We start from the raw sequence: 23,100 nt of genomic DNA on the forward strand, positions 1-23,100 counted from the left end.
ATGCCATGCAGTTTTGATTACTATAGCCATGTAGTATAATTTGATATCAGGTAGAGTAATATCTCTAGCTTTGTTCTTAATTCTCAGGATTTCCACGGCTATTCAAGGTCCTTTATGGTTCCATATAAATTTTAGGATTATTTGTTCTAGTTCTGTGAAAAATGTCATTGGTGTTTTGATAGGGATTGTGTTGAATTTATATATTGCTTTAGGTAGTACAGACATTTTAACTGTATTAATTCTTACCCATGAGCATGATTTATGTTTCCATTTATTTTTATCTTCTTTAATTTCTCTCTTCAATGTCTTCAAATTTTCTGAGTACAGGTCTTTTACTTTCTTGATTAAATGTATTCCTAAATTGGTTTTTGTTTTTGTTTTTTTGATGCAATTGTAAATGAGATTATTTTCTTAATTTCTCTTCCTGATAATTTTTCAGTGTATAAAAATGCAACTGATTTCTGAATATTAATTTTGTATTCTTCTGCTTTACTAAATTCATTTATTAGTTCTAATAGTTTTTTGTTTTGTTTTGTTTTTGTGTGGTGTCTTTGGGGTTCTCTGTGTATAGTATCAAGTCTTATGCAAATAATGACAATTTTACGTCTTTCTTTCCCAGTTGGATGCCTTTTATTTTTTTTTTTTCCTGTCTGATTGCTGTAGCTAGAACTTCCAGTACTATGTTGAATAAAAGTGGTGAAAGTGGGCATCCTTGTCTTGTTCCTATAAGGGGAATGCTTATAGCTTTTCCCCACTGAGTATGATATTATCTGTGAGTTTGTCATATATGGCCTTTATTACGTTGAGTTATATTCCTTCTATTCCCACTTTGCTGAGAGTTTTTATCACAAATGGATGCTGGATTTTGTCAATTTATTTTTTTTGCATCTATTGATATGACCATATAATTTTTGTTTTCCATTTTGTTTTTGTGGTGTATTGTATTAGTTGATTTGCAGATATTGAACCAACATTGTATACCACGAATGAATCCCACTTGATTGTGGTGTATGATCTTTTTAATGTATTGCTGAGTTCAGTTTGTTGATATTTTGTTGAGGATTTTTGCATCTATGTTTATTAGGGATACTGGCCAATAGTTTTCTTTTTTTTTTTTTGGTAATGTATTTGTCTGGTTTTGGAATCATTGTAATGGTGGCCTCATAAAATGAGCTTGGAGCCTTCCCTCCTCCTGAAGTTTTTGGAATAGTTTGAGAAGAGTAGGTGTTAATTCTTTCTGTATGTTTGGTAAAATTTACCTGTGAAGCCATCTGGTCCTGGAATTTTGTTTTTTGGCAGCTTCTTGATTACCGATTCAATTTCATTGGTAATAATCAGTTTGTTCAGATTTTCTGTTTCTTCTTGATTCAGCTTTGGAAGATTGTATGCTTCTAGGAATTTATCCATTTCTTCCAGATTGTCCAATTTGTTGGCATATAGTTGCTCATATATTTTCTTAAAATGTTTTGTATTTCTGTGATGTCAGTTGTCACTTCTCCAATTTTATTTCTGATTTTATTTCTTTGGGTCCTCTCTTTTTTCTTCTTGAGTCGGGTTAAAGGTTTGTCAGTTTTGTTCATATTTTCAAAAAAAAAAACAGCTCTTGGTTTCATTAATCTTTTGTATTTTTTTAAAACTCTATTTCATTTATTTCCAGTCTGATTTTTATTATTTCCTTCCTTGTACTCACTATGGGCTTTGTTTGCTCTTCTTTTTCCAGTTTCCTTAGGTGTAATGATAGACTGTTGATTTGTGATTTTTTTCTGTTTCTTTAGGTATAGGCCTGCATTGCTATGAATTTCCCTCTTAGGACTCAAAGCCTCTGATTCTTATCCTTACCTTGTATGACATTTACTTTTGTGGATGAAAAAGGGGCCACATATTAAACCTGACAAGCTCAGGGGAGGCCAGCATGTCAGGCCCTACAAATTTGGAGACCGAAATTAACCACATAGGATGATCTGAACATAAAAAAATCATAACTAAAAGTGGGCTATGGCCGTAGTCACATCCTTGGCCTGTAGCTTCCTTGACAAAGCTCAATCTTTACCTTAAGTGAGCCTGTGTACTGTCTTTTTGCATCTAAGATAACATGTTCTTGGAATGTCAGATTAATCCCTTTTTTCTGGACCTCTCAAGGCACAACCCACAGCACCAGAGCGGGAGACTACAGAAACCCTCATTGCTATCTTGTTCCCTGAATACCGTCTCTATGTGCTGTCAAATGTTAATTGTTAACTATCCTGTGCCCACCAATGTAAAAGAAATATGTGTCTCTCAGTTTTACTTTTTATCCAATCCCAGAGATTTCATTTTGCTTTCTCCCATCTCCTTAATCTATCACCAATAGATTTCATGTAACCCTCCTTACATCTCCTCCTTTGATTCTAATGTATAAAATAAGCTGTAAAACTGCCATTCTCCAGAGCATTTGCTTAATCCATTGAGATTTTGCTTCCTGGCAATTGTCAGTTTGACTCAAAATAAACTCATTAAACTTCTCTACAGGTTTGGACATCTTTTACATTGACATTTTTCATCCCTACAGTAAGGGATAATTTAGCTAAGTGTTTTTATTAAATACACAATTCTATAGTGGACCGTGCTACAGGACTGTGATCCAAATATCACCAGCATCCACAGCCTCCCTTTGCCATAAACCATTTTAATTTCAAACCCAGGTCTGAGATTCAATTCATTACATGTACAGTGGGAACAAAAGTACCCACTTCTGAGGGGTTGTGGTGATTTATTATTCCTTTAGCTAATATTTATTAAGTGTCTACTATGTAATATACTAGGCATTGTTCTAAACACTGAAGATAAAGCAGTGAACAAAGTCCTTGCTCTCAGTCTATGTTCTAGTGTGGAAAAACAGCAAACCACAGATACAGATATATTGCTGATAAATATGTTCGTGAAAAGCGCTAAGAATAAGCCAAGGAAGGTGATCAGAATGATAGTGAGAGGGCCTGAAGGTTTTGAGCTAGTGTTCAGAGAAGGCGCAGACCTAACGTGGGGAGGGAGTAAGCCATACGGATATGGGGCCATAGGGAGGGCAGAGAATTCTAGGCAGCAAGAATGCAATGGAAAGGCCCTGAGGAGTGGTGTGTGGTGGCTGGCACACATGCCACCCACATTCCTCTTGGGTACCTCTGCTTCAGCAAGGAGGTAGTGACCCTGGAGCAGGGTGAGCGAGGGAGAGGCTAGTGGCTGAGACCAGATTGAAGGCGAGAGGCCCTTTCAAAAGCTTTTGGTTTTATTTTCAGTGATATGGGGAGCCATTGAAGTGTTTTCAGCATACAAGTGACAGGATTGGACTAATTTTCTAAACAGACCTTTGTGGCATCTGAGTTAAGCAGACTCAGGCAAAGGTGGAGGCAGGAAAAATAATCCAAGTGAGAGATGATGGTCCAAGTGGTTACCACTTGGCCCAAGTGGTAAGAAGTGGTTGGATCCTGGATAGATTTTGAAAGGAGACCTGCTGTGGCATAAGAAAGGAGGGATCAAGGATGACACCAGGGTTTGACCTAAGGAACTTCAAGAATGGAGTTATCATTACCTCCTGAGGTGGGAAAGGTTACAGATGGAGCTGGAGGTGGGAGAAGACTTGGGAGTTAAGCTTTGAACATAATTTTAGGTGACTGTAGGCTATCAGAGTGGTTGAATAGATCATCGGATAGAGCAGCCTAGGGTTCAAGGAAGAGGTGTGGACTAAAGATACAAATGTAGGTGTCACCAACATGGGGTGGTATTTAAAGCCTACATAAGCCCACTCAGAAAGTGAGTGTGGACCAAGAGTTGAAGATCGTATGGGCAAGGCCTGGTACCAGCAAGAAAGACACAATACCCCTTACTCTCTTCTCTCTAGCCCTCCTTTCCTAGCTTTTTTGTTTTTCTATTAAAGAGCATTCAGTGAGTGTTAGAGTAAAATTTTTTTGTTTAGTTGCTGGATTCCCAATCTCCAGTATGTGTTACTACATCACTTTAAGGAATTCACCACTTAAATTTTAAAGGTGTATTTGGGCATAATGTTGTAAAGATTTGTTGGGATTTGATGGACACTTGTCATTAGGGAGACACTTCATGGACGGTGTAGGTGCCTGACCACTGCAGTGTGTACCTGAAGCTAAATAATAATGTCAACTATAATTTTATATATATTTTCTTTTTCACAAGATGTGGAATACAGCATAAGGAATACAGTCAGTGGAACTGTAACAGCTATATACGATGTCAGACGGGTAGTACATTGGGCGGGGGTTATCACTGTGTGAGGGGTATAAATGTCTACCTATTACGTTGTTTTGCACACCTGAAACTAATAATTATTTTTTTTAAATCTCAAAAAAAGTGTATTTGGGCAAATATGAATGGTGGTTGTGATATTTAGTAATATGATCAATGAAACTTTTGCAATTTCTATATTACAATGCGAATATAAGAAGCTATTGAATTTCTAAAAGCATTTCTAATTGATCTTAAACTGTAAGTTGCCAATAGTGATTACTGACACAGATGTTGAAATTTTAAAAGTTACTTTGGAATAGTAAGCAAATCTCTTGGTTGTACATCGAGGCCAATGATCTGGAGCACCACGCCGAGAACTCACACGGAGGCGGCCCCACAGCCCTTGGGACAGAGTCCTCCTGCCAGCTCAGCGAGACTCTTCCGCTTAGCCCTGCCCTGACCATGACGCGCGCTCAGATTACATTCGCCCTTCTCCAAGATGGCTGCGGGTCGGCGCCGGGGATGCTGGGCGCGCTCCCTGCAGAGCCAAGGAGGAGGCGGGCCGGGGCCGGGCCGGCGGGAGCCGGGCGCTGATTGGCCGGTGGGGCCGATCCGCCCTGGCGCGGGTCCGTAGCCTGCTGCCGCGGCCTGGGGCTGGGATGTGAGGGGCGGTGGCCTCCAGGCGGCGGCGTCTCCTCTCAGCGGCGGCGACTGCGGCGAGGGCGGCACGGACAAGGCCAGCGGGCGCTGTTGGCCGCCGAACGTGTCGGCCGCGGGATGAGGAAGCGGACCGAGCCCGTCGCCTTGGAGCATGAGTGCTGCGTCGTCTCGGGCTCGTCCTCCTCAGTGCTGGACGCCGACTGCCACTTGAAGCGGAACCTGTGTCTGGCGGGCAAGGGGTCGGCCGAGCCGCGCTCCGCCGCCGACGCGGGCATGAAGCGGGCGCTAGGCAGGTGAGGTGAGGCGCGGTGCGGGGGCCGTGCCCTCTTACCTGGCCCACAGGTGCGGCCCGCACGCCAGCCCCCCCAACGCCCCCTCCGTAAACTACCTGCACAGGGGCGCCCTGCACCTACCCTCCATCCCTTCGGTGTACTCTTCCGACCTTCTCCGGACGCCCTCCGTTCTCCTGTCAACTCCCGCATCCCTTCCCCAGGTACCTGCCTGCCCGCAGGAGAGCGGTTGCCTACTTTCCCGGTGTCTTATTCTGTCCCCAGCCCCCCACCCAGCACTCCGAACCCAGCCCCGCACCCCTACCTTTCCCCAGGTGAGCAAGTGAGATCCCTGCAGCAATGGGCTGGATGAGCGTCTCTCCCAGGGATATGGAGCGGTGGGGAAATCACGACTCCGTGTAGGAGAGTGGGGGCTGGGGTGGGGAAATGCCTGGGGAGGTGGGACGCGGAAGGGCAGGCGCCAGACCCTGAGAGCTCTGGCTCCATGTGGATATTCTCCTCCCGCGTTGGACTCAAAACCAGCGCCCCTCTCACTAGATTGGCGAGTGCGGAAGCTGACCTGTATTCCGCTTCTCGCTTCGGAAATTCTTCTGAGTTAACTGGTTGTCATAAGTGGCATTCTCTGCTAAGCACTGCCAGACCTTAGGGGAAGGTTAAATGGGCTGCTGCGTCCAGGGGAAAGGCAGGCTGCACCGCATCCTCAGCTGTTTGTGGAAAACCTGTCGTTCGCTGTGCAGGTGGCTTCTGGTGCTTGAAATTTGCCCACACGAGTTGTCTACTTGGGAATTTCCATAATGTCAGGAAATCATTTGGTTATGTTCTCCCTTTGCGTCAATTAATCCGTTTATTAAAGCTGATTTCAAAATTGAGATAGCATATTTCACGCTCGCAAATTTCTCTCCCCATAAGCTGGTTTCCTAATTATCTAGCTGTTTGTAGAACATATCATTTCATTCATGGCAATTTTGAATTCCTGATACTTCATGGTGTGGGAAGTTAGTATGTTCTCAGGTGTTGTAACAGTCATTTCCTTTAGGGTCGACTGGAATGGCCTTAATTGACACTCGTCTCTTCAATGTAAAATATCCAGACAGCCCCTAAAAATACTAACTTCATTGCCTAAAAGATCATTAAATTTAAAATATGAATATTTGGATAAATAAGAATATCCAAATAGCTCCTTAAAAATTTCAGCTTCATTTCTTAAAAGATCATGAAATTAAACTATGGACTCCTCTAAATCATTGGTTCCCACAATGCTTCCAGAAGGGCAGGGACAGACAGTATTTTTGTGCTTGTATAAAATTATCCAGCAACTGGTCAACATCTTTTCTGAAACTAATGTGTTCTCTTTTCTGTGGAAAGTTTTATCTGCATTAAAAAGTCATGATTAGCTTTAATGCACTTTTATTAACAGCCTTGGCATAATACTTAGCTGTGTTGGGAAATTCTTCCTTTAAAGATACCAAATTGTGATGCCCAGTAATGTTTGGAGAAACAATGCTGGCCTGACACCTTCCTTGAAAGATACTGCATTATAAGAATCTGATTATTTTTATTTTTGTATGGGGGACAAAGAGACATTCAAGTGGTACTCATATTCTTTGGATAAACAAAAGACTGTTAGGGGAATCAAAAGAAAAGCAGAGGACAGAAAGGCCAAATTTGTGTGTTACACATTGGCTTCCTTCCCTATTTCCAGTAACCCTCTCCTGGACATTCATTCTCCTTTATTCAGGTCGCCTTCCCAGACCAGCACATCCGAAATAGCCTTCATGCCACCCCCAACCCCCTTATTCTGTTTACTTTTTCTTTATTGCACTTAACCCTTACCTGACCTTGTAATTTCCCACATGCTTGACTTATTTTATTGGTTGCCTCGTCCTCTACAAGAATCGAAGCCCCATGAGAGTAGGGACATTATTTTCTCCACCTCTATTCTCCAGTGCCTGTACATGGTAGGTAGGAGAAAATACCTGTTGAATGAATATCTAGGATAAGTTCCTAGAAGTGGAATTACTGGGCAAGGGGTGTGTATTTATAACTTTGAAAGGTAATGCCAAAGTGCCCTCCAAAGAAGCTGTGGTAATTTTTATTCCCTCCAGCAGTGTCATCTGCCAATATTGAATAGTACTAGATATTTTGATCTTTTCTATTTAATTGATGAAAATGACATCTGATTTGTAGCTTTAATTTGCATTTCTTAACTGTGAGGTGGCAATTTTTGTGTGCTTTAATAAGCCTATAATATACCTTTGGGATTATTTATGTCTGTCATGACCCTCCTTTGTTTGGGTCCTCCTGCACATTTTTTTAAACTCTCTATTGTGTACATGTTCAAATATACAAAAGTATAGATGATATGATGAATCTCCATGTATTCATCACACTTTCAACCCTTTTCCATGTTTTGCCAATTTTGAATCACCTATCCCTCCTCTCCTCCATTTTTTGCAGGGTGGCTATTTTAAAATAAATTATTTCATCCACAAATATTTCACAATATGTCTTGAACAAGTAAGGACTTTTTGAAATATATATAACACCAATGCTATTACCATATTTATCAAAATTAATTATCTGTAATTAATATCTAATACCCAATCTGCGTACATCTTCCCAATTTCCTCAGAAATGTCTTTTTTAAGTTGGTTTGTTTTAAAATCCTGTACATTTCTTAAGTTTATTCTTAGTTTTATCTTTTTTGTTGTGATTTAAAATAGGATTCTTATATTACATTTTCTTGTCAGTTGTTGTATTTAATAATTTTATAATTAGCAACTTACATAATCTTAGGGTCTAGGAGATTTTGCAGTTGGTTCTCTTGGATTTTCCAGGTATATTATCATGACGACTGCAAACAATAAGAATTTTGTCCCTTGTTTTCTCATTTATATGTCTCTTGTTTTTTTCTCTTTTCTGACTGCATTGTATTTTCAGAACAAGGTTAAATAATAGAGATGATACTAGATACCATTATCTTGTTCCTCACTTTAATGAGAATGCTTTTAGTGTTTTTGCCACACTAGTTATTTTACTAAGGGGTTTGTTGCTGCTGTTTTGTTTTTAATCAAAAATGGTTGTCGAATTTTATCAAATGTTATTTTAGCATCTATGAAATGATCACATAGATTTTTCTCCCTTAACTCAGTTATAGGAGTAGACTTTATATTACTAAATCATCGTTATTGAAACATCAGTGATAACTGTTATTGTGTAGTCAGGTTCTAGTTATTAATTGTTTACTTGGAAATTTAATACCATTATTTGTGAGACTAGTCTGTGATTTTCATTTTTTAATGCCAGCTCTATCAAGTTATTTTAGTGTTTTCTATAACTTTATTAAAAACTTTCTCTTTCTCTTCTTTAGCCAGTTTAAATACTTTTGAAATGATCTGCTTTTTAAGTTTTGTTAGAATTCCCTTATAAAACTGAGCCTGTTTTTGTTTTGTTTTTTAGCACTTTAATAACTATTACAGTTTCTTACATTTGTTATCGCTTTCTGGATTCAGTTTTGGTGATTTATATGCTCATAGAAAATCATTCGTTATATCCAGCATCTTCCTCTGTACCTGGGGCTATTTCCCTAGTTTTGTTTCCTATTTTGTGTATGGTTTTTTCCCCCGCTTTTTTTCTTGATTTAGGTTAATGATATATCTAATACCTACACATCCAATGAAGTGGATTTTTCCCAAAGAAAAAGGTTTTTTTCCCAAACAGAATATTTTTTTTATTTATTAATTCTGGAGACCAGGATGATGCTTAGGGCTGCAGAGAAGTGGTGAGAACATGTTCTGTCTGAAGGAGGCAGCAGCTACTGCGCTCTCTCTTGTTGTTGCCTTGCAGGAATGTGGGGCCAGAGTGGCCAGATCTTCCAGTTTCTCCAGAAGAGTAGCTGTGTGTGTGTGTGTGTGAGATCTCTAACTTTTTAAATATTGTCAACTAATTCAGGTGAAAACAACATTGGAGGTCAAAAATACCCAGGTGTTTTGTTTTTTCAATTTCTGGACTAAAGGGTTATTTATAAAGATAAATATTTATCTCACTCATACATCAACTCTGTACTCCACAAGGGGAGGACCTAGATATTAGTTTTGCTTTGCACATTCTCTGGTCCAAGCAGGAGCTTGGCAAATGATGTTCTTTTCAGTATCCCTGGAGTTCTTGGGAATATGCATTAAAGGCATACGTGGTCTAAATTGGACCCCACAAAGGCAGTAATAAGATGTACAGGTCTGTGTGTTTCAGTCAACTAGGCTTTATTCCTCCACTTGCTGCTCTCAGGGCAGACCTGCTGGATGACTGGGATCAGTGGGCTGCACGGGGAATGTCATAGCTGATGACCCCCGCAAGTATGTACAGAACTGAGGCATCACCCTACTTCCTCCTTAAGCCAAAGGAAGGGACTTCCTCTCGGGCTGCTAATGGCTTCACCATAATCCAGGAAGGTGGGTGGCTGAGGTTAACGTCTGTCTTCTTTAACAGCAGCCTTCCTGAGGGTGAATATTAAGCTCACCCTCTAAACCTCTGCATGGTATTTCTTTCTTCTTTCTTTACACATTGAGAAGATGAGAGCGTGTTCTGAGCTAGCTTTCATAGGTAAAGTCTGCTTTTTTCCCATTCCTCTTCTCCCCCAGAGTACAGTCTGTGCCTGGACTGTGGCAAGCAAGGGAGCAGGCTTTGTTATGGAGCTTCAGCCAGGGCCCCTGACAAGTCAGTCTCTTCCCAGTTGTGGTTTATCTTATCAAGGCCACATTCCAGCCCTAGACCTAAGACCCTGGGACTTGGGTCTTTGTTGGCATCTCCATCTTTCGTGTCCTGTATTTCTGCTTGTTTCCCAGTTCCTTTCAGCCCATGTGTACTCTCCTTTCTCAAGGGAGTGTCCATCTTCTACAGTAACTTTGGGCAGACACCACTCAAATGTGGGAGATATTTTTGAGTAGGTTCAAAGCTCCTGAAGGCACTATCATGGAGATAGCCTTGGAAAGAGTTATGGAAGATAGGTCCTCCTCTCAGGGTTGTGCTGACAGTGATGAAGACAGGATGCTGTTCCAGACTCATGATCCTCCTACTTCTCCCATTAGAGCATGTTTCTTTCCAAAATGAAGTCTATAGGAAAAATTTTACTGTAATTTGGTCTTGAAAACTGACAAGTTAAGTGAATGCTCTTCCCCCAGAGATGATGCCTACAGAACTCGAGTGTCAGTGGATTTATGCTCTGTCAGGGAGCTCTTTCGGCATGGAGAGTAGGTAAGTCATTTGTCTCATCCTGAACTGAAGTGTGGAGTGGCATTGAGGACAGAGGATGCCAACACAGGGAAGAACAAAAGCTAGGAAGCGTTGACTAAGATGTCCGGTTAGCAGTACGACCCACTATTTAGGCTTGGCGCCCATTGTAGTATCATTTGGTGTTTTAGAGGAAAGCTTGCGTAGATAACTGAACCCTAACTGAGTGTTTTCAGATTCTGGGGCTTGGGATGGGTTGCTTAATTTTCTGAGTTTGTTACTTCCTCTGTGATGTGGGGGTAAAAATATCTTCCCTGTAGTATTGGGGTAAGGCTTGGATGTATGAAAGAGTCGGGCACACAGTGAGCACTCAATCGGTGGCATCTTCTGTAATAGTTACTCCATGATTATTACTGATATCATTAATTGGAAGTATTGAGAAAGCTTTGTTAACTTACGTCAAGAAGCATTTACCCTTCTTTCTGTTGTTGCCCCCAAACTGTTAATAGTATGTCTTCTCAGCCGGTTTTCCTGCCTATAGTTGTCATCATGATAAATTAACATATCTGTTGGTATTAGAGCATTTTAAACAATAGTGTTTGGTTATTCACCTGATCATTTAGCAGAGTTTAAGTAATTGTTATGCTCTTCTAAATGCTGAAGCTGTAGCTGTGGGTGCAGGTCATTTCTTGTGGACTTTACATTCTGGTGGGGGAGACAGATGACAAATAAGTACATAGGTGCCCAGGTCCTTGAGGAGAAGAGTAGGGCCATTAAAGAGCAGCTGAGGTGTGTGCACAATTTGGGTGGCAGGACTCCTCCCTGATAAGGGGACATTTGAATGGAAGCCACTGGCTGCTTTAGAGCAGAGGATTGCCTTAAAATGTTGTATGTCATTACCATGTCACTGACTGCTCTGATGAGGACAGACTAGAGAGGCAGTTGGAGCAAATGGACCAGTTAGGAGTCACCTAGGCAACAGATGATCGGGGCTTAGGCCTGGGTTAGCTGTGGAGGTGAGAAGTGTTGCATTCTAGATCTGCTTTGAAGTAGGTGTCAGTAGGATTTGCTGATGGATTAGTATGAAAGAGCGAGGAGTGACAATTGTTAGTAAAGTTACATAGGTTTCAGGTATACAATTCTGTAATACATCATCTATATATCACATTGTGTGTCAATTCTCCCAGAGTCAGTTCTCTTTCCATCACCATAAATTTGATCCCTTTTACTCTCATCTACCACTCCCCTCCCCTCTTTACTAACAATTGTCGCCCCAATAAACTTTAATTAAGAAAAGAAAAAGAAAGAGTAAGGAGAGTTAGGATTCATCAGTTCTCTGAGCAGCTGGGAGAATGGAGGTACCATGTGCTGAAATGGGGCAATTGTGGGAAGGCCAAGTGCTTTGGGGGGTAATGAGTTTTGTTTGTGTATAATGAGGTGCTTGTTAAACATGCAAGTGAAGTAGGTAGGAGGAGTTGGAGTTCAGGGGAAAGTTAGGGCATCATCTGACTGTTAGCCCGTAGATGGTATTCAGAGTCATGACGGGGGTCACAGACTGGGCCCTGAGCCCTGCATGGTTAGGGGATGGGAGAAGAGAAGACTCAAGCCAAGGAGACCTGGAGGAAGTGAGTTAGAAAAAGAGCTAAGAGGCAACCATTTGAATAAAGCCTGTTGCAGAGGAAAGAAGATCTACCATTAGATTTGGTGACATGGAGATCTGTGGATGACAAGTGGAGTGGTAGGAGCAGGAGCCTGATGGAGTAGTTTAAGGGTGAGGCAGAGAAAAGTAAAGCTTTTTCAAGGAGTTTTGCCGTAAAAAGGCACAGGAATAAGGAGGGTAGCTGGAGTGGGAGGAGGTTTCTGACTAGTGCTGCTAGAGACGTTGGTGTGCTCAGAGGGACAGTCCAGTACGGGAAAGGCTGGCTCTATGGGCACTGTGGATGTGCTTTCTCTGGGACCCAGTGCCCCAAGGCCAAGTGGAGGGTCCCCAGATAGGAAGGCAAACCAAGGGTGCTGTGGAGGTTCAAAGATTTGTTGGGGGAGCATTGGAAGTTCTTTTCTGAGTACTACTGTTTTCTCTGTGAAGTAAGAGCAAGGTTGCCTGCTTAGCAGGCACTCTTCTTTCTGACGTGATGTTTCAAAAATGGATGACAAAAATGCTTCCCACAGGAAGTCATTTCAGCCATGACTTGCTGTATATCTGAGAAGCTGTGGATGTTTTGCACAGTGCTGCCTTGTTCTGGAGTAGGAAGGCAGTGGCTCCATGAGGCCCCTGCACACATCCCAGCAAAGAGAGAGTTAGAGCTGGGTTTAAGGTAGAGGTGGGGAAAAGATCAACCTGAACTAAGATCAAGACAGAGTGAGTTACGTGGGACCTAGGCAGAATTCTTACTCGGGTTTTGCTAATACACAAATAGCTAAGTTTCTAAATAGAATTTGTCTCGAGATGGTATTTGTGGACTTTAGTTGTCTTAATCAGGTGTGATCTGTTTATCAGGTATGGAAATGACCTGAAAGGTAAAAAGAGGAGAGGGTAGATGGCTATCAGTGTGGAGTTTCAGAAGATTAAGGCTCTCCATTTGGTCAAGATGAAGGCAGAGACGGGATGCCAGTGAAGGAATACAAACGCATCTCAAGAATGCTAGAATTTAGGGTTTATCTTTGAAGCTGTAAAGAAGTTGCCCTGAGCATCTTGTTTTCAGTTCTTATTAGACTTGTGGAATTGTCACATAAGATTTAGATATATTGACTGAATTATTCATGAGAAGGGAAGAATGTTCAGGGTTGAAGCAGTTCGTTTTGATGCTGTAGTTCAGAGCCCTAAAAGAGATATATGACTTCATCTGTTTTCTTCTCCTAATAGTGTGTACAACAAAGATTCCCTACTCTTTCATCCTGACTTGTGCCATTCTAGTCCTGGAATATCGTGTTGTTCACCTGAAAGTGGCCATGCCAGTGCTGGGTGCCCATAGGTTATGTTATTCAGTAAGTAGTTATTGTTCCAACAGAGGCCATGCTAGGCTCTGGGGATGTAAAGATAAAACAAGACAATAGACAAGACATTGTCTATCCATTTTTATGCATGGCAGCCATCAGTTCTTAATGCTCAAATGTTTTCATGTCTATAGTAGAGACAAAAATGCAGGATGGCTGGAGATGGATAATCTGAGCTCACATTCATCCTTTGTTGCTCTGACTTTTTTGTGTGTGTCGATTTATCTTCAGAGTATCTCATATTTTGGGCTCTCACTTTGTTAACAGGATGTAACCATCCTGTCAGTGCATCCCTGGAGTACTGAGGTGTCTGGAGCTATAAGAAAAATTCTCATAGTTTGGGGACACAGAACACTTCGACAAGGCATGTCATGGTACAACCAACAGGAAGGAAAATAAGAAGACTGCCATTCTAGGACATTTGATATTTGGCTTAGGGTTCCAGAAGGAAGGGATTGTCCCCCCAGTATAGGCCAGCACTGTAGGCCTGCCAGTATAGCCCGGGGCCTCAAGAGAAAGCTCCAAGGAGTTTCTGCAGGGATCCAGGCATGGATCTCCAGTTCTGAGGCCACTCTGGGGGATGACAATTGCCATAGTGAAAGGTGGTTTCTGAAGTACTCTCTCGGGCTCCCTCTGTTCCTTTCTCATTTTAATTTTTTTCTCATTACAAAAGTAAAAAAAGATTTCTTAATAAAAATTTAAAACAGTGAAGATAATTGAGGAGATGGACTGCCTCTGGATAATTACTATTTACATTGTGGCATATATCAAGGACATTGCTTACATGTTTGTTTGTTCTTTCATTCCTCTAGCAAATACTAGTTGAGAGCCTACTATGTGCTAGACAATGTGAATAAAATATTGCACAAGAGTTGGACAAGTTCCAGCCTATGGAGGTTATATTCTCATGAAGGAGAGAGACAGCAAAAAAGTGTTTGGTAAATACACAGTAAAATTTCAAGGAGTAATAAAGTGCTATGAATAAAAGTAAAGCAAAGTAGTGTTAGAACAAGACAATAAGCCCAAAATGGCCCTGCGTCACCAAACCGAGAATTACAGTTTGGGCTCTCCCAGAAATGGAATCTTAAACCAGTCAATCAGGAATCCTATAATCAGCACTAGTGAGGTAATCTGCCTGACACACCCCTGCCATCCCCTGAAGGAACTTGACCTTGCAACAACCAGTCAGCCTTTTTGCGTAATACAGCTTCCTTGTTCTTGCTCCCTCTGCCTGTTAAATCTCTTATTTTGTACAGCTTCTTGGAGCTCCTATCTTCTAGATTGGATGCTGCCTGATTCATGAATTGCTGAATAAAGCCAATAAGATCTTCAAAATTTACTAAGCTGAATTTTATTTTTTTAACAGTAGGTAATGCAGTTGTGTGTAAGACGCTTGAAAATGAGCTGTACTATAGTGGTAAAACATTCTTGTCTTTGCCAGGACACCCAGCTGTTCAACTATATTCACATCCCCAAGATTTTTTTGTTTTGTTTTCCCTCTGGGAACAGAGACATTTATGAATTGCTCATATATATTTTATTAATACCTTAAGGTTTTCAATTCTGTTGAGTGGAATTACTCCCAATACTGACTGCTCAAATAAGATTTTGAAGATTGTTCTTAAGGTTTCTACCAATAATCTAAGAAGAATATAATCCAACTTTTAGTTTTGGGGAATGAATTTTGGCTTTACTCTTTTGTTCCTTCTGAATGAATATAATGAGATACTATAATGGAAGCTAAAGTATGTTATAAAATATACATTATGGAATACATCTATTAATATAATGGAATAAAACCAGACACTTCCTTAATAATTTGATGGTTACAATAATGGAGGAATTGGTGAAAACCAGATACCGTATTTCCCCGAAAATAAGACCTAGCCAGACAGTCTTATTTTAATGTAAGACTGGGTCTTTAATATAATATAATATAATATAATATAATATAATATACTATAATATAATATGATATAATATAATATAATATGATACCCGGTCTTATTTTAATATAATGTAAGACCGGATCTAATCTAATCTAATATAATATAATACTGGGTCTTATATTAATTTTTGCTCCAAAAATTAGAGCTGATTGTCTAATTAAAGCATTAGAGCTGTTCTTATTTTCGGGGAAACATGGTATAGATACATTTTAGTAGTCTGCTATGGCAAATAACCACTTGAGCTAAAGCCTACTCCAGATATAGACACATTTTAAAAGAAGTACAGAATTTCCACTTCTGGCCAAGGTGGAATAACAGGGACTGAATTTAACCTTACCCTGAAATAATCAAAGCAACAACAAAAATCAGACAGAATGCATGAAACAAAAGTTTTTCAAAACACTGGGCACTGAGAGATAGTAATGCGAGATAGTAATCTCTGGGAGGTGACAGATAGGTGAGCCCTGCAATGACCTCAGCTTATTTCCAGTAAAGAGTTTCCCTGATACAGCACAGGAAGGGGAAAATTGATGTGGAGCTTGGTCCACTCCCTGCATTGTAGATAAGGAGCTGAGAGTCTAGGGAGACCTATGTGCTTATGGTTTATAGGACAGAGGACCAGAGAGGAGATGGGCCCAGAGACATCTGCAGAGGGGCCACCTGGTGTATTCAGTAGAGTACTGCTCAGCACTATGTGTGAAGAAACTATCTGAGGCTGGGGAAAAACTTCCTGGAAGGTTTAGATGGAATAGTTCCAGTTCCTTCTAACAAGACCATAATTCCCAGGACATTGGGTAGAACACTCAGGAACATCATGCTTCAGTAAAGGACACTAGACTGAGCACTGCCCTAGACCCACCTAACAAGACCCAGAAGAACCAAACTGTTTCCAAGCATTTTGAGTGCATCCTAGAATAAGATTCAATAATATTTACAGAAATATAAAAATATCTTGCACCAAACAAAGTAAAATTCATAATGTTTGGTGTCAAATCAAAGATTACCAGATATATTAGTATAACAAAGTACCAGACTGAGTGGCTGAAATAATAGAAATTAATTGTTTTACAATTTTGGAGGCTAGAAGTCTGAGATAAAGGTGTTGGCAGCGTTGGTTTCTTCGGGGGCCACTCACCTTGGCTTGTAGATGGCCATCTTCCTCCTGTGTCTTTAAATGGTCTTCCCTCTGTGTGTCTTTCTCCAAAGTCTTGTTGGATTACGGCCCATCCTAATGACCATTACCTTATTTACCTCTTTAAAGACTCTGTCTCCAAATATAACCACATTCTGAAGTACTGGGGGTTAGGGCTTCAACATTAATGAATTTGGAGCGGGAGGACACACAATTCAGTCTGTAGCACCAGGCATGCAAAGAGACAAGAAAATGTGACCTATCATGTGGAGAATAATAACTCAATGGAAACCAACTCAGAACTAACACACATGTCAGAGTTAGCAAAGAAGGACATTAAAGGAGTTATTACAACTGTATTCCATATGTTCAGAAAGTTAAATAGAGTCATGGAAGAGAAGAAAATTACCGAAATCAAATTTCTAAAGATGAAAACTACTATGTGTGATATAAAAGATACACTGAAGAGCATTAATGGCAGATTAGACACTATAGAAGAAAAGATTCAATTTTCCAATATGCAACATAGAGAAAAAATAACCAAAAATTTTTTGGAAGCAGCACTGAGCTGTGGAACAACTTCAGGCAGCCTAATATCTGGGTAATTCAAGTCCATAAAGAAGCAAGAGAGAGAGCGAGAACAGTAGAAGAAATAATGGCCAGAAACTTTCTAAGCTTGATGAAAACTATAAACTCACTAAGAATTCAGTGAATTGCCCACACAAAAAGACCTGAAGAAAAGTACACCAAAGCACATCATAATCAGATTGCTCAAATGCAGTGATAAAGATAAAAATCTTAAACAGCAGCCAGAGGAAAAAAAGACACATATGGAGAAATAAAGATGCAGGCAATAGCAGATTTCTTGTCAGAAAAAGCAAGCAAGAAGGCAACAGGACAACATCTTTAAAGCACTGAAAAAACAAACAAATGAAAAACGACTGTCTACCTAGAATTCTTTACCAGGTGAAAATATCTTTGAAACACAAAGACACAATAAGAAGTTTCCAGACATGTGAAAGTTGAGAGAATTCATTCTAGCAGACCTGTACAGTAAGAAACATTAAAGGATGTTTTTCAGGTTGAAGAAAAATTGTACCAGATTAAAACCTGAATCTACATAAATGAATAAAGAACATTGGAAATGACTACATGAGAAAATACATAAGCTGGTTTTATTAATATAATTTCTTTAAATGAACATTGTTTATGCAAAAATAATAATGCTTTGTGAAGTCCATATAAAAATGTAAAATTTCTGAAAACAAATGCATTTAGCCTGGGAGGGAATAAATGGCAGTGCACTATTGTAAGGTTCTTATATGTGAAATTATATAATTTTACTTGGATGTACAATATGGTAAAGATGGATAGTATAAACATTAAAGCAACCACTAAAATAACAGAAAAAAGAGTTATTAGCAGTCTAACAAAAAAAATTAAATGGAATCTTAAGAAATGCTTAATTCAAAGGAAGACAGAACATGAAGAAATGGGGAACAAAGACAGATGGAATAAATAAGACAGTCTAAACATTTAATTAAAAGGCAGAGGTTATCAGATTGGGTAAAAAAAGCAATAGCCAACTATATATATGATGCCTACCAAAAAAAAAAAAAAGCATTTAAAATATAGCACAAAAAGGATTAAAAGTGGAGAGCAGAAAGATGGCGCCTGCCAGCCAACAGCACTGAAGGGTCTTTCAACCGGCCTCTAGATGTGTGTGTAATTAGATGCCTGTCCCTCAGGCTGACAGTTTAAGATAAGTAAATAAGCCTCATTTCACCAAAAGCCTGGGCGCTTTTCCATTGGTTGCATCTGTGCTGGGCCTTGGGGAAGAATATAACAACTCGTATGATCCAGACACCAGTCTTATGGCAGAAAGATACCCAACGGTGTCACCAGCCTGCAGTTCTACAAACAACTCAGCTTTGAATCTCACTTTTGAATCTCTGTAACCCAAAGAAACAGCAAAGAAAGCAGTTAAGCTTCCTTGATGATGCTCCCATATGGCGAGGACTGTGACTTATGTGCAGAGTGTTAAACCTGGCACGTGGTCAGAACTAACATGTCTGCTGAATGTAGGATGGATTCATCAGTGAATCTCAGGACTTTATCATATTGCTCCTTCATGTATGGGAGAGTCTGGAGAGAGACAACCAAGATGGAGCATTAGGTAAACGCTGTGTTTACCTTCTCTCAAAATCACATCAAAATTTCAACTAATCTATAAAACAACCATTATTGAGAATCACCTAAAATCAAGCCGAACTGAAGCCTTTTAACTAAGGATTTGCAGAAGAAGCCACCTCCAGACTGGTAGGAAGGTCAGAGACGTGGAATGGGCTGGTCGCATACTTGTGTGTGACCTTTAAAGATCGGGAGGGCTATTTTGGCTGTAGGGGTACCCCGCCATACCCTAAAGGAGCAAGAGATCCCAACCCCACCCCAGCCCAGGGTCCCAGTGCCGGGGAGGGAAGTCCCATGTTTTTTATTTGTGAAAACCAATAAGAGATTCTGACTGAGTGAGACTGTGTACAGCTGCACTCACAGGCACTGCTCTTAAAGGGACTATGCACAGACTTAGCCACCAACGGAATCACTCTCTTTGAGTTCAACTGCTGGGGCAGCAGCTGGAAAGGCAGCAGAGACAAATGGTAGGGAATTGAGTTCTCTGGCTTGGGATGGGGCCTGGAGAGGTGGCTTTCTCCTGGGCCAGGGAGTTGGCGGAGGCCATTGTTTCTTTGTTGAGCCCTCTCCCTTCCCAGTGTGCGACAGATGGCAGCCATTTCTGAGTCTCCTGTTAGTTCGCCACGCCCTGGTGATTTGAGACCTGGCCCCGCCCAACTTTCCAGTACACCCAGGCCACTTTCAGTGGCTTTTTCGTGCCGACCACCTGCCTTGGCTCAAGCTGCAGACTTTCCTAGGGTCTCTCAAAGGTTCTTGGAACCCAGACAAGCAGCATCTGGCTTGAGTGTGTCCTGTACTTCTGGCTGAGCAGCCCTAAGCCAGCATTAGTGGCAGCTGGCCGTGGTTCGCGGTTTGGCCTCTCACAGTGCTTCCAAGCACAGCATGGGCCTCAGCCATCTGTGGATTTCTTTCTGGCTCTCACTGGTGGCCCTCGGTGAGGCACAGGCTGTGGCTGAAGTAGACCTACAGCAGATGCTCTCCAAGGTGGTCCTGGGGCTAGTGCCCCCAATGGCCATCTTCAAAATGAGCAGGAGCACCACCCAGCCCCCTCCAAGTATGACACACCCAAGAGGTGGAATGGATAGGCACCAGAGTCCTGCTGAGGCAGATCCTGCTCCATAGGATCAGCCCCTGCACAACAGCTCTTCCATTGTAGTCAAGGCCACTCCTCGAAACCAGTGAGCCCAAGGGTCAGTCCCTCCCATTGACGTGCAATTATCAACCCAGGCTCAACTAAAAGAAGAGGGCACACACAACCCACACAAGGGACACACCCGGAGCTTATGGCTCAGGTGACCAGAAAGACTGAGCCACTGAAACCCACAGCACACCTACTACATAAGGCCACTCGAATAAGACAGGAAGACATAGCAGCCCTATCTACAACATAGTAATAAACACAGGGAGGCAGCCAAAATGGGGAGACAAAGAAACATGTCCCAAATAAAAGAACAGAGCAAAGCTCCAGAAAAAGAAGTAAGTGAAATGGAGATAAGCAATCTATCAGATACAGAGTTCCAGACATTGGTTATAAGAATGCTCAGTGATCTCAGGGAGAACTTCAACAAAGAGATAGGAAACATAAAAATGGAGATGGAAACCATAAAAAAGAACCAGTCAGAAATAAAGGATACAATAATGGAAACAAAGAATGTATTACAGGGAATCAACAGTGGATTAGATGAAGCAGAGGATCCAACCAGCAATGTAGAAGATAAAGTAGCAGAAAACACCCAACCAGAACAGCAAAAAGAAAAAAGAACCCCAAAAATTGAGAGTTTAAGGGGCCTCAGGACAATATCAAACGTACCAACATTCACATTATAGGGGTTCCAGAAGGAGAAGAGAAAGAGCAAGGAATTGAAAACCTATTTGAAGAAATAATGACAGAAAACTTTCCCAACCTGGTGAAGGAAATGGACATACAAGCCCAGGAAGCACAGAGAGTCCCAAACAAGGTAAACCCAAAGAGGCCAACACCAAGACACATCATAAAATGCCAAAGGTTAAATACAAAGAGAGAATCTTAAAAGCAGCACGAGAAAAGCAGTTAGTTACCTACAACTGAGCCCCTATAAGACTGTCAGCTGATTTCTCAACAGAAACTTTGCAGGCAAGAAGTGAGTGGCAGGAAATATTCCAAGTGATGAAAAACAACGACATACAACCAAGAGTGCTGTACCCAGCAAGGCTTTCATTTAGAATTGAAGGACAGATACGGAGCTTCCCAGGCAAGAAAACGGTGAAGGATTTCATGACCACCCAACCAATATTACAAAGAATCTTAGCTGGACTTCTTTAAGATGGGAAGGGGGTTAAAGGTGGGGAAAGGGGAAAGGATTAAGAAGTACAAATTGGTTGTTATACAATAATCGTGGGGATGTAGGGTATAGCATAAGCAATATAGTCAATAATACTGTATTAACTAGGTGTGGTGCCAGATAGGTACTAGATCTATCAGGGTGATAGATGGGAATGGGGTTGGGGGCAGGGTGTAAAAGGTGAAGGCATTAAGAAATACAAATTGATAGTTAATATAGTATGGGGTATATAATCAATAATGTTGTAAAGATCATGTAAGGTACCAGATGGACACTGGATTTATCGGGGATCACGACATAGACTGTGTAGATGACTGACCAATGCATTATACACCTGAAGAGCTGAAGTAGAATAATACTGAAAGTCAACTATATCTATATAGGTATATATAGTCACGGGATGTGGAGTACAGCATAGGGAAGGCATTCTGTGGTATTGTAACAGCTATATAAGATGTCAGAGGGATAGTAGCTTGAAGGATGGTTATCACTTTATGAGGGGTTTAAATGTCTAACTATTAGTGATGCTTTGTACATCTGAAACAAAAAGATTAAAAGTAAAAGAATGGAAAGAAATATATACCATACTAACACTAGTCAAAGATAGCTGGGGTGGTTATATTAATATCATACAAAGTAGATTTCGGAGCAAAGATATAACCAGAGATAAAGAAGATCACATCATAATGACAGAGGGATAAGTTAATTAAGAGGACATAACAGTCCTAAGCATTTATATAGATAACTGATAGAGCTTCAAAATACATAAAGCAAAAATAGAACTTCAAGGAAAATAGACACATCCACAAGTAATAGTAAGGGATTTCAATAACTGATGGAAGTAGGAGGCAGAAAATCAGTAAGGACTTGACCAACACCATCCACCAACTTAACTTGATTGATAGTCCCCCCAATAACAGGAGATACACATTCTTTTTAAGCGCATGTAGAACATTTACCAGATAAACTATATTTTAGGCCATAAAACAAATCGCAATAACTTAACAGAATTTAAGTCATGCAAAGTCTGTTCTATGATCATAAGGAATTAAACTAGAAATCAATTATAGCAAGTTCCCAAAACATTTGAGAACTGAAAAAACACTTCTGAATAAGCCATGGGTCAAGGAAGAAATCAGGAAATTAGAAAGTAGTTCGAATTGAATGAAAATAAAGACACGTGTATGCCCCTACTAAAGCATCCTTGGGGAATTTATAGCATTAAATGCCTACAGTGGAAAGGAAGAAAGGTCTTCAGTCAATGACTTCAGCTTCCATATTAAGAAACTAGAAAAAAGAACCAATTAAATCCAAAATAAGCAGAAAAAAGTACATGTAATAAAGATTGAATCAGAAATCAATGTAGAAAATAATGTTAATAGGTTTAATCTGTAATAGATAAAAACTGGAAACAACCCAAATGTACCACTTTGGTGTGGGATATTGATATTGGGAGAAGTTGTGGGGCAGAAGTATATGATAAATCTCTGTACCTTCTGCTCAGTTTTGCTGTGAAACTAAAACTTCTCTAAAAAATAAAGTGTTCTTTTAAAGGAATGAACTATTGATACAGGCAGCAATGTATGAACAAATGAATCTCAAAATAATTATACTGAGTGAAAGAAGCCAGACAAAAGAAATTCCCTTTATATAAAACTCACAAATTCAAACTAATCTGTAGTGACAGAAAGTAGATCTGTAGTTGCTTTGGGGTGGGGAATGGGGACAAGAAAGTGTCAGGAGGGAGGAATTAAATAGGCAAGAGGGAACTTTTGGGGTGATGGCTATGTTCACTATCTTGATGGTTTTACAAACGTTAAAACTTATCAAATTATACACTTTAATATGTTCAGTTAATGTCAATTATACCTCAATAAAGCTGTTTAAAAAACTAAATATTATAGAGCTTTTACATGAGCATTTTGAAAAAAAAAATGTTTTTCCCAGCTTTTATTCTCTTAATTTTTTTCTGGATTTCTGGCAATGTTTCATTCATTCCCAATGAGAATTTGCTGGAATGGAAAGAATGGGCAGACTTAGAGGCCCAGGATTTGAGCTCATCCCTCGCTGAGACCTTACCTTGAGCAAGTTACTTAATAGCTATGAGC

At 40.4% G+C, this 23,100-nt stretch overlaps 1 protein-coding gene across 1 annotated transcript in view; it reads left to right on the forward strand.

The window, feature by feature from the left end:
* Window positions 1-4,844: 4,844 nt before the first annotated feature.
* ABHD12 (abhydrolase domain containing 12, lysophospholipase) overlaps window positions 4,845-23,100 on the forward strand; it is a 78,150-nt gene continuing 59,894 nt past the window's right edge. Inside the window, exon 1 of the mRNA XM_033095007.1 lies at window positions 4,845-5,183. Coding sequence (XP_032950898.1) covers window positions 5,008-5,183 — 176 coding nt within the window. The 5' untranslated portion in view covers window positions 4,845-5,007. The remainder of the gene's footprint in view (window positions 5,184-23,100) is intronic.

The sequence above is a fragment of the Rhinolophus ferrumequinum genome, chromosome 23, assembly GCF_004115265.2.
Source record: "Rhinolophus ferrumequinum isolate MPI-CBG mRhiFer1 chromosome 23, mRhiFer1_v1.p, whole genome shotgun sequence".
NCBI classification, from domain to species: domain Eukaryota; kingdom Metazoa; phylum Chordata; class Mammalia; order Chiroptera; family Rhinolophidae; genus Rhinolophus; species Rhinolophus ferrumequinum.